At 39.4% G+C, this 12,432-nt stretch overlaps 1 protein-coding gene across 2 annotated transcripts; it reads left to right on the top strand.

The window, feature by feature from the left end:
• Positions 1 to 210: 210 nt before the first annotated feature.
• Positions 211 to 10,818, top strand: gclc (glutamate-cysteine ligase, catalytic subunit). Of its 2 annotated transcripts, none has more exons than XM_084076329.1 (17): positions 211 to 371; positions 1,130 to 1,356; positions 2,554 to 2,666; positions 4,175 to 4,357; positions 4,756 to 4,869; positions 6,232 to 6,290; positions 6,639 to 6,775; positions 7,070 to 7,144; positions 7,464 to 7,580; positions 7,898 to 8,036; positions 8,188 to 8,300; positions 8,403 to 8,495; positions 8,604 to 8,708; positions 8,863 to 8,944; positions 9,033 to 9,145; positions 9,404 to 9,524; positions 9,616 to 10,818. In XM_084076329.1, exons 2-17 carry the CDS (start codon positions 1,207 to 1,209, stop codon positions 9,795 to 9,797), a joined length of 1,896 nt encoding a protein of 631 aa, XP_083932455.1. In that variant the 5' UTR covers positions 211 to 371; positions 1,130 to 1,206; the 3' UTR covers positions 9,798 to 10,818. The 2 variants fall into 2 exon arrangements, with proteins under 2 accessions (XP_083932455.1, XP_083932454.1); XM_084076328.1 differs by having other exon boundaries at positions 211 to 623.
• The last annotated feature ends 1,614 nt before the right edge of the window (positions 10,819 to 12,432 follow it).

Here is a 12,432-nt window from a genome sequence, read left to right as displayed (position 1 = left end):
CGTTTTTTTTTTACATAGCAGATCTACAAGCGACGCGTTGTGAGCTTGTGTAGATCGGCCATTTTCAAATAGCCAATGTATTCGTTTAAACTTAAGTGCCATAGTCGCTTCTTTTGGGCTTGTTTTCATGGACCTGGTTGCTTGTTTCTCTCGCAGAATCTGGCAACACTGGCGGGAAGCCTGCCTGTTATTGGCAGTGGGCTGGAGCTGTGTGTGGAGAGAGTTCAGTCACTCGCTGCTGCCTGGTTTCACACACAGGTCAACTTAACACAGGACTGGACTGAACAGAACTGGACCAGAAGAACCAACACTGCAACTCACTTCTTCCTCAGTCCATTCCATTAACTGGAATATCACTTCATGGTTGCTGGGTGTGTTTTTGTTCTGTTTTTTTAAAACCACACCACCACCAAGGCTTGTGTTGTGTAAGGGGACTGCAACCACCTCTCCCCCGGACTCTTTTAGTTGTATTATATCACGTTAGCTAACTAGACATTAGCTAAGTGATGAGCAAGGGGCCTTCGTTCGGAACCTGGACGGTCATCTAACGACTCGGCACAATCACATCGGCTCTGTTCTTCCTGATCGGGTCCAGATTGAACACTAGCTGTGTTTTGAGCAAGGTAAACTATCTTACTACATAGTAGCTACACAACCAGGCAAGTGTATAGTGCAGGGTTGCCATGTCCGCTTATTATAAGCGACTTTGGGCTTTTTTTATTTCTCCTGTAAAGTCGCTTGTAAATATTGGCTGGGTTGCGTTTTTTTTTAACTTGTTTCTAGAGTGTATAGTTGCTTATTTGGGCTTAATGTTGTTTAAACCAGTGGTTCTTAAACATGTTCATGCCAAGGACCCTCAGATTAATATGTATTTGTCCAAATGAAAATATTTTGGGCCAGGGACCCCCCCCAGGGACCATACAAGATTTGTGTTGTTAAAATGTTTTTAAAAATATATATTTTATTTTATTATTATTTTTAAAGCAGATCTACAAGCTCACAACGCGTCGTATCGTGACGCGTTGTGAGCTTGTAGGTCGGCTATATAATTTTCAAATAGCCGTGGTGGCCTTGGGCTATTTTCTTTTGGGCTTGTTTTCATAGGCCTTGTTCCTTATTTCTCTCGCAGAATCTGGCAACATTGCCTTCCAGTAACAGACAGACACACCGCCACTACCACGCGTCAGTTGACGGCACGTTTGTGCAATGGGCTTGCTGTCTCAAGGCTCACCGCTGAACTGGGAAGAAACCAAGAAGTATGCGGACCATGTGAGGAAACATGGCATCATTCAGTTCCTCAACATCTACAATAAAGTCAAGGAACGCCAGAAAGACGTTTTAAAATGGGGCGATGAGGTAAGGAGAACACTTTAGTGAAGTTGAAGTGTTTGGTGAAATGTTGGCTGCCTGCTGCTGCTGTGTTGCTGCCTTTTGTAACTCATCACATGCAACACGATCTGTCAGTCACACTCACCCATGTGTGTGTGTGTGTGTGTGTGTGTGTGTGTGTGTGTGTGTGTGTGTGTGTGTGTGTGTGTGTGTGTGTGTGTGTGTGTGTGTGTGTGTGTGTGTGTGTGTGTGTGTGTGTGTGTGTGTCTTATCAATGGTGAATGTGTTGAACTTACATACAAATGACAATAACTGGGAATCACTAGAATGTAATGAATTGGCATCAAATTGAGTCTTTGTCATTTGCACAACATGTCTAGTTTGTCTGGTTCCTACATACTGAAAATACAGGTCCAGTTAGCTCTGTATAATAAACACACAGCCTCTGGTTATTCTAACAGTTAGAATAACCAGAGGCTGTGTGTTTAGGCCACACCAGTCGCATATTTGTGTTGCAAATAACAATTGCAAATAATAACCCTTTTCAATTATTAAAGAAATAGGTAGGCCTTATAGATGTGTACCTTGAGACTTTGACTAAGGTTTTTATTCTCCTGGTAATTACTACTAGGCTACATGACATGTGTTTTCTACATCTAGTCAATTCCATCACTAAATCAATATTAATTAGTGTTTTTATTAAGCACACCTAAGAATACATTTTATTTTAACTTTCTAAAGACTTTGGAAAGTTAAATTAGGAAGCTTGAAGTTTGTATTTTAAATGTTTGAATAGTTAATAGTACACACTGAATAAGTGCTGGTGTCTTTATAAATATTTGGCGGTACATTTCCACAGAGGCTAGAGAGTAAAATATACGCCTTTGTGTGCTTCAGCCTCAACACAGTGCTTTGATTTCAAACAATGTGGAATGTTGTTGTTATAGAATTAATCCCCCTTTCAGACCGGGGATTACAGGCTACCAGAGTCAAAGTCAAGGAAAACTAATCGATGAATTGGAATTGATGTGCCGGCATCACATTTTGATCTTGAAAATATGGGTTAATGTTATCGGCATATTGGTTCTACAAATAATGTCTGTTCTCTTTGCCGGAAATGAATCTTGTAGCTTAAAGTGTTAATAGAAATAGGTCTGTACAGTAGTCTTGATGAATGATATGGTAACGCTTTATGGTGTATTTATTATTTGTATTTTATTCAAGGTGGAGTACATGCTGATTGAAATGGACGAAAAGAATGAAAAAGTTCATCTCGTTCTGAATGGAGGAGAGGTTTTGGACACGCTTCAAGATAAAGGGGAAAATGCAAACCCTAAGTAAGTAGGATATTTTCATACAAAAAAATCTAAGCTCACTGATTCATATATTAAAAAGGTATTACAATGATTGTGTATTACTATGTTGTATTAAGTGTAAAAGAAACAATACTATGGGTATGGGTAATACAGGATTACAGTTAAATTATTACTTAGATCTTTCCTGCAGACTGTAACTAATTATTGATATTTTTGTCAATAATTTGTTGTACAGCGAAGTATATAGAGTTTGAGTAGTTAACATGGTCTTGTCAGGTGAGTACACTTGTACTTAACTTGTATTTGTATTAAACTGTACTCTCTGTGCTTTTTTTGCAAACTGTTAATAAAGTATTCAATCAATCAATCAAAACCTGTGGCTAAGTACAAGTGTAGTACAAGTAACATGTACTGTATATGCTATAAGTTGAGTAAAGCACAACCCCTCACTCACAGTGCATGAACGCGATGCAAAAGTGGTAAACACATTGTCACGTGTCTATCTGCCTGAACGCAAACATCCCAGCAGTGTAGCTCTACTCCCTGCTCATCCAGCTCCCTCTGGGAAATGCTGCATACAGCTTCAGTGGTCCCCCCAAAAAAACGTTGTTTTAGTAATTCAGTTTACTTGGTTTCATTATTAGCACATAATAATGCATATAATAAAATACAATGTAATACAGAGTACAGACTAAACAATTTGCAAAAGCAATGGCATTAGGATTACAGTTTCCAAGGCATTACAATATGCGTGTAGGTGTGTTTGTGAGCACTGACATATGAGAGGAGTGAATACTGGTTTTGTTTTAGAATACGTGAGGATAATTTGTTAGAAAACATATGGATTAGAATACTTGTGGAGATGGTGATATATACAAATAATAAGTAAATAAAAGCATTTAACGGTTAGAGCAAAAAAATACCGAATATATAACCTGTGCAGAAACTGTAAAGATTTTATTTTTTGCACTAAAGATAGCCTAATTGTCTTCAAACAGGATAAGGAGTTATCCCCACTGTCTGAATGTGTTTGTACAAGCCCATGAGTGTTATGCTTACTAGCTGCAAATGACGTCGGACCAAATCTGTGGAGCCAACTTAACCCGGGGGAAATACCAGTGTCAGTGGGAATAGAAGAACCCATGCATTCCACATTACTGCCTCTCTGTCGCACATACTGAAGAGCACGCCCCAGTGCACAAATGCCTTGCACTCATTTTTGGCCTGTTGATATAATGGCATAAGATAAAGGCATACAAAACATTGAGGCTGTGTGTTTACTTAATCTGAACGGTCAAAGTGATACCACGCCCTGATACACTGTAAATTCAGAGTCTTAATTTAACTGTGAGAGTGTACACATGTACAAGTGTTTACAGTCTCAGAGTTGGAAATGGATAAATGAACACTGAGGATTTTATTGTGTACTTGGGCCTTTTCTTCGTGGCCTGATGGCTCATCAACCTCTAAACATTGAACCGCAATGTTTTCATGATGTTTTGGGGGTTGTTGTTGTTTTTTGTGCGCAGCCATCCTACCCTCTGGAGGCCGGAATATGGCAGCTACATGATCGAAGGGACCCCTGGACAGCCGTATGGAGGGACCATGTCGGAGTTCAACACGGTAGAAGACAACATGGGGAAGAGACGACGAGAGGCTTCGTCGGAACTGAGTGACAATGAAACACTTTGCACCATCACCTCATTTCCAAGGTAGATGGTCCCTATTTTGGGCACATTTTCAAAACCTTTCATTATTAAATGATTAGAAATAGCTAAAATATCTACAAGCAAATCTGAGAATTAGATTAGGGCTGTGCTCAATATATTGAATGTCAGGACACATATTGGTGATGCTCATATCGTATCGATAAGATAGGCCTGTATCGCAATATTTTGTTTGATTTGAAACTAAAGCTATTTTCCACTCTCAAAGCCCATATTTGGAAGATTTATTTTACTTTATCTTGTGGCGTTTTGGTCATGAGTCACATTGTGACTCTTGTATCGCAGTATGTATCGCATCGTGAGCTTCCTGTGGATATTGAGCCCACAGATATGAAAGGTGAAAACCCAAAACGGCACATAACACATTCTTTCTTTTAAAACAGGCTGGGCTGCCCGGGTTTCACGAAGCCAGAATGCCGGCCTACTCCTGTCGAAAGGGGTGTGTCCAAATCGTTGTTTTTCCCAGACGAAGCCATAAATAAACACCCAAGATTCAGGTAGGCTTTTACTTGCTGTTCTAGGAAACTGTTTGACTGGCTCATTGGTAAGGTTTTGATGACCACTGATTTACAAACGAATGTAACGGTGAGTTAGCCTCTGTTCAGACTACAGGCAGATCCGATTAGTTTCTCAAATATGATCTTTAGGACTGACTGTCCATTTCCAAGTGATCAGATCAGATTGTGTATTCTAATCAGAAATCATCGCCCTATCCCACTGATTGGTTGCTGTGTTAACGATGTAATGATATAGGCATGAGTAATGCTTAATTTTATATTGGTATTTGTCATACAGTGGCGTCGCACAATGAAGTATAAGTCAGATTTCTGTACCTGAGTGCCCAGACTGAGACACATCTTTAGAAATCTGATTTGAAACAAACCACCTAGGAATGTGGTTAAAATCTGATAAGCAAAATTCTGTTTCCATGTGTTTTGTTTTGGCTGTAGATTGGAATCAGATTGTTTTTTTTTTACATAAAAGTGCTTTCCATAATTTAACAGCATCTTTGGTAAAGAGCAAAAAGAGTATCAATATCAGCAAGCTTCGGTCTGTCTATTGAAAAAACAACAAGATAAATAGTCACATGAACCCCCATTTGTCATCTGTCAAAATCCCATTGGCCCTAGCAACAGTACAAGCGTTTAAGCTTCCATGGGAAGCTTAAACTCATTGGTCTATACTGGAAAAGTTAGTTGATTAATGGTTTGTTTTTCTTGTCTTAATAAAGGTTTAAATGAATGAAGCTTTATTAAGTTGCTACAGGCTTAAGGTTTTAAGGTTTCAATGTTGCAAGAACCGATAATCTCGCTGTGCAGTACGAGTTTGTATGTATAGTATGTGAAACTACTGTATGTGAATAACAATGTGTTGTTAACTTAAACGTCTGTGTCATCATCATGAGCCCCTCATGAACAATCTGTTGTTTTTTGCATGTCTACAGTACTCAGTCATGCAGGCCTTCTCAGAACTTTGCCCTCATTTACACAGCTTATAAAATGCCTGTCTAGTTAACCTACTTGAGGTAGTTCAATTTCACCAAATGAAAAACTAACAATTACATTTGAGACAAAAGTTATACTGTTTGCGACAAAGTAAAGATTATTATACAGTGACTGATGAAATAATTAGAATCCGATTTGGATTTCTTTGTGTGCATAGATTGTTGGCCTAGTTGCTGTTTTATGGCTTTTTAAAACTCTTTAAAACAGGTCTACAGGTCTATTAAAGTACTGAGGCTGTCACTAGTTTTGGGTGACATTATACATGCATGTACATTTCTTTGCTAACTTTTCTAATGTTTATATTAATAGGTATATGTATGTGTATCGTGTACTGACATGATTTGTTTTCCCCAGTAACCTTACCAGAAATATACGTCACAGAAGAGGTGAGAAAGTGGTGATCAACGTGCCAAGTAAGTTTACATGAGAACCAAGACAATTCTAAACCATTTGCACTTGCAAATTAATTGTCATTCAATATTATTTTTACATTCAATATTAAGTTTTTGCAAATAAAGTGGTTCTTTTCCATGTAGTTGGAGTGCAGGCTCTACTTTCCTCAATTAAATATTGTTGTCCCAAAATTAACTCAACTTAATGGCCAGTGTCATGCACATATTGTAACATTAGTTACATGATTTTACATAATGCCACCTGTTAGCTCCCATCACTGTTGATGAAATGACGATTTTAACAGCAAAATGCATTAGGTTTGATGAATGAAAGTAATTTTTTATCAATATAATTTTGCAATGTTTCAGTATTTAAGGACAGGAACACCCCATCACCATTCGTTGAGAAGTTTCCTGAAGATGACGGGGAGGCAGCCAGGGCAGCGCTCCCAGACCACATCTACATGGACGCTATGGGCTTTGGAATGGGCAACTGCTGCCTTCAAGTATGCATAAACAAAAACACCATCTCCATCACTACACATTTTGTGACAGAATAGGATCAGTGGTTCTCAAACGTTTTCATGTCAAGGAGGATTAATTACAGACTCCACTTTGAGAACCAGTTCTATAGGCAACGGACATGCAAACTTGACGTTTTGAATCCAAATAGGGCAGTTGTGTGACACCTGACCCGAAAAAAACAACATGTTGTCACCTTTTTCACCTCGAGGCTGTTTGCATGCCTGAGGCAAGAATGCTCCTCTTTGCAAACATCCTGAATGGCATCCTTTTTCCAGGTGACATTCCAAGCTTGCAGCATTGATGAAGCAAGGTACCTTTATGACCAACTAGCAACATTCTGCCCCATAGTGGTAAGTAGTAGATACAGGTGTGATCATCATCTTTATGAATGTTATATTTACCACTTTTTGGACCAGATTCATTTTATTTGTCACTTAGATGCACTGTTCAGATACATACATGTGGAAACGCATATGCTGGGATGCTCCACTACATAAGAACAAAACAGCTCAAAGAGACAACCTAAAAGCACACCATGAAAGCAGTCTGATGGCCTGGGGAAAGGTTTTGGGCGGAATTCTCTGGAATCTGCTGTGTAAAAACGCAACAATGTGTAGTGAACTTTGACTTTTCCTTTTGAAACTATGTACTGTATTCTGTTTTTAACAGATGGCTTTGAGTGCTGCCTCGCCCTTCTACCGAGGTTATGTGTCAGACATCGATTGTCGCTGGGGGGTTATTTCTGCCTCGGTGGATGACAGGACACAGGAAGAGAGGGGGCTGAAGGTGAGGAGGTGGATCTAGCCTCTAACTATAGACAAACCGTGCACCTACACTACCCCCTGCTCCCATAACCACTTAATACTTTGTTGACCGGTGTTCCCTAGGTGGCTATACTTCATGTGGTTAAGCAAATTTGAAATGTTTGCTAACAGCAGCTACATTTTGACGTTTGTTAGAAAATTACCAAGAAAACAAAACCTGCCGACCCAGTTTTACCTGGTTCACTCGACTACACTCTGACCAGAGATCAAAATAAATATCACATGCAAAAGAAACAGCCTCATTTGGATGCATATAATAATGCCTCTTTCATTTTGCAGCCTTTAAAAAGCGACAAGTACCGAATCTTCAAGTCAAGATATGATTCAATCGACAGCTACCTGTCCAGCTGTGGTGAAAAGTACAACGACATTGATCTCACAATAGACGAGGAGATCAACAAACAACTTCTAGGAGCAGGTACAGACATCTGGATCGACATTTCAAAGTCCCAATGGACTGCAGAAGGGACAAACGCAGTACACCATGAATGATCACCGAAGCATGTGAAAGGTTTCATATAAACTTTATTGTCAACCATAAAATACTCAACTCAGCTGTTCATTAACAGGGATTGACAAGCTACTGGCCCAACACATAGCTCACCTCTTCATCCGAGATCCCCTCTCGCTCTTTGAGGAGAAAATCAACCTGGATGATGAAAAAGAGTCTGATCACTTTGAGGTAAGACTCTCAATAATTCCATACACTAGTTATGATGAAGGCCCCCAATTTGCATGGCTTTTGTCCTCGTTCATTGACTCAGCCTCTTGTAATCTCTGGTAGAATCTACAATCGACCAACTGGCAGACGATGAGGTTCAAACCTCCACCTCCAAATTCAGATATTGGCTGGAGAGTTGAGTTCCGCCCTATGGAGGTAATCAACAAACTGCACACGATTATTTAAGAACTTTTGCCTTGGCTTTGGGTGCATATTCAAATGCACACTGTTTTCCTGCATTCTTATATGTATTTTTTGTTCCAGGTTCAACTAACTGATTTTGAAAATGCTGCATATGTGGTGTTTGTCGTCCTGCTAACCAGAGTGATCTTGTCCTACAAACTGGACTTCCTGATCCCCTTGTCAAAGGTGAAACCACGTTTCTAGCATGTATCTATACAATTAGCCTATTAGTAAGGTGTAAACAAGCAATGCATAGATTATGGAGTTTTAACATTTTTAGGTTGTCTTTGTAGCAACTTTGTCAGCAATAGTCTGATATGCAGATGCATTGTTACATTAGGTCGACGAAAACATGAAGGTTGCACAGAAAAGAAACGCCGTGCAGGAGGGCATGTTCTACTTCCGAAAAGACATCTTCAAAGGTGGGTGATATAAATACAACTTCAAGTGCCATGTCATGGTGTGGGTATAGACAACATCAGCTGATTCATTTGTCTTGATCACTTACAGGCTGCTGCAACCCAGGCCTTGACGGCACGTCATCGGCTCAGAACGGCCTGGATATTGATGGTGCTAATGAGGAGTACACACTGATGAGTATAGATACAATCATCAATGGAAAGGTGATTATGTCTCTTAATTGTTGTTTTTGTTGTAATTTATAATCATTTAGGTATTTCTGCACCACATGAACCCGAGCAACCTATTCTAGGCATGTCATAGTAGGCAAACATTCTGTGAAAATAGTCAATCTTCAAGCTCACAAGGCATCCCAACGCAACTCATTGTGAGCTTGTAGATTGTTTCTAAGAAGAGATACTCTATCTATGGTTTAGAGTGAAAAAAGTGGTTAATAAACAAATGATACTTTCTACCACTAGGAGGGAGTGTTTCAAGGGCTTATCCCAATCCTCAACTGCTACCTGGAAAACATGGAAGTGGATGTTGATACCAGGTGCACCATTCTGAACTACCTGAAACTCATAAAGAAACGTGCCTCCGGTATGTTGACACTGCAGCCAAAGAAGCCATGAACCAAACTCTGTGTGATCTGTTTTTACATTTACCTTCTTTCACTCCTCATTTCAAATAGGGGAACTGATGACCATGGCTAAGTGGATGAGAGCATTTGTTGGAGAGCATCCCCAGTATAAGCACGACAGTGTTATAACTGACAAGATCAACTATGACTTCCTGAGGAGGTGTGACAGGATTGCAAAGGGAGAAGAGAGATGCCCTGAACTGATTGGAGACCCTGTCAACAGATTCAAATGAGAATAGTCTTGTCGCACATAAACACACAAAAGCATGCTAAGAATGACCAAATTATGTGGCAGGATTTTAAAGTGGTCCAAACAGGTGGCGGTCGAGATTACAGAACGCTAGGTGTGCATCTTGAATCAAAGTTGTATATATTGTATCAGATTTTTATGGTAACAAAATTATTTTAATAGGGTGAAGATGTGAAAGATGTGTTATAGCGTTCAGATGTGTACATATTTCTCTTCTGTTTATGGTAAACTTAAGCCTTATCTGTGTGAGAATGAAGCCTAATTTATACCGTAAATGCTCTGCATTTCAATGTGCATTACATTCGCGCATTCACACACCGACAGTGGCAACCATGCAAGGTGCCAGCACCATTGGGAGCACTTAGGGGTTCAGTGTCTTGCTCAAGGCCGGGGATGAACCAGGAATCTTCCGGTTTCCAAATGGCCACTCTACCTCGTGAGCCACAGCCGCCCCCGAACTTTGTCATACGACTGCGTCGCTCGCCGTAAATATCTGAATTTTCAAGTAAAAAAAAAAAACACAAAAAAAACATGACGCATGATGAAGTATAGATTGGGCTTTAATGTAGCAGGGTTGTACAATAGTTTGCTTTTAATCTTGTGTTCTGTAAATAATGTGCTTCCACTCATTAAACAACGAGAATTTCTGTTGCTGGTTATGTGCTTTCTCAGCACTTAGTAGAAATCCTTTTGCATTTTAACCACTTAAACCCTATATACTTAGTTGACTGGAGGCCCCGGGGGTCTAAACTAGGACCCCTCATTTACATTAAATATCTTTGCCGAAAATAGCTGATCTATGAGCTTGTAGATCTGCTATTTCTATCGGATATTCACCTCAGAATAGGGACACTAGGGTTCTAGTGGTTAAGAAAATGGTTTGCTTTGCTGTGCTGACACACTGTAATAGGAATATTAAAGTAGTATCTCATTGAAGTGGAGATGGTGGTGATCACTTGTTTTGGAATGTTATACTGCTTCAAATAAATATGTACAGCATTGAATCAGTCTAGCTCTACTTTCTGTACAACATCATGGAATTCTGTAATTGAATGACTACTACGGTACATCTAATATGTAGCCATTAACCACGTGAATCAACGAAGTAAGGGTTCAAGTGGTACATTCAATGTTATGACATGATCAGAATGGGACCCCAAATTGAAAGTGTTAGAATTACAAAATGGGTGGACATCTATATTCACTATTTTTTTTAAATTCATGCTTTTTAAAGAAGACAACCTTTTTTAGTTGAGCTGTTACATTAGGAGGAATTTCTTTAACAAAAATATTGAAAAAACAAACAAACATTATATTGACTTAATGCAACACCAATGGATTGTGTCTATAATATACACTTCACTAAACAATTCTACAAATACTTCCAATTAGCCAGGTTTGCAGCATTTTAATTGACACGCCCTCAGGAATGCCCAAAGTCAGCAGACTTCCATTATTTGAATGGGTGTGGAATGAGAGAAGGGATCTACTACTGTCAGCCTGTCAGTGTCCAGTATAGTGACTGTTCACTATTCTGTGCTTTCGATAGCTATTTTCAGCAAAAGTCCCCCGCCCCAATAACAGAAATCAAAATACACTAGCATAGAGCCTTGGGGTACTCCGCTCAACCATATGGGTTTTAAGTGGTTAAAATGCATCCAACTTTTATCTTTATTGAGGCACATTATAATTATTCTTGGACATATTCTATCTGAAAACAAATGCGTTAAATACTGATAACTTTTAAATAATGAATCAGATAAATTGCCTTTAGATCCCCACATTACACCTTACCTAAATTATGAAGTAGGCTACTGGAGCAATATACAACAGAAAGATGTTTAATACGCTGTAGCTCGTAAGCCACCACTAGATGGTGCTAATCAACTGTACATTTGACATAATACTGAACTGTGTCTAGTTCAATCGTTCAAAGCATTACCTCACTTCACTTGGGTTTGATTGTCACTCACAAGAGTCAGTGAGTTCATTATCAGTTGCAAATGCCCTCAGAAAAAGTTGCATTTTAGGATTGTAAATAAAATGTATTTTATCCCCTTTTTTGCTTAAAGTCCCAAAATAATACTTTTATTTGAAGGATATATAACGCTTAGGCCTACAGCAAAATCAAACGGATCATTAAGAGATTAAGGGTAGTTGTTGTCATTCTGTAGCCAACAGGGAAAAAAGGTTGAAACGATGTCAAAACTCTGTATCCAATGTATGTTGTTAAGGCCCAATTATATTTTGCACACAGAAATTGCATATCTGGTGACCAGATATGCAATTTCTGTGTGCAAAATATAACCATAATTGACCAGATTCTGGTCAATTATCCCTCCAATTCCAGGGGCAAAATGCTTTGGCGTCATAAAGGGGCTAAAGTATCATACTTTACACCTCTCTGGCATGCATTGTGTCACACATGTTGTGACACAGTGCATGTCAGACAGTCACAGACAAGTCCAATTTCATAATAGGTCTATATCAGTCTGGGTGAAAGCACTGTGCTCGTCTCGCCTCATCTGCAATTGCAACAGTGTCACTTGGGAGTTCCAGGGCAGCTGGCCAGGGGACGTGCGTGTTCCTCTAGCCCTGGTCCAGACAGAGCGTTAGTG

Source organism: Gymnoscopelus microlampas, assembly GCF_963454915.1.
Source record: "Gymnoscopelus microlampas genome assembly, chromosome: 13".
Taxonomy (NCBI): domain Eukaryota; kingdom Metazoa; phylum Chordata; class Actinopteri; order Myctophiformes; family Myctophidae; genus Gymnoscopelus; species Gymnoscopelus microlampas.
The sequence above is the reverse complement of the archived record's forward strand: the minus strand, read 5'-3'. Positions and strand labels throughout refer to the sequence as shown.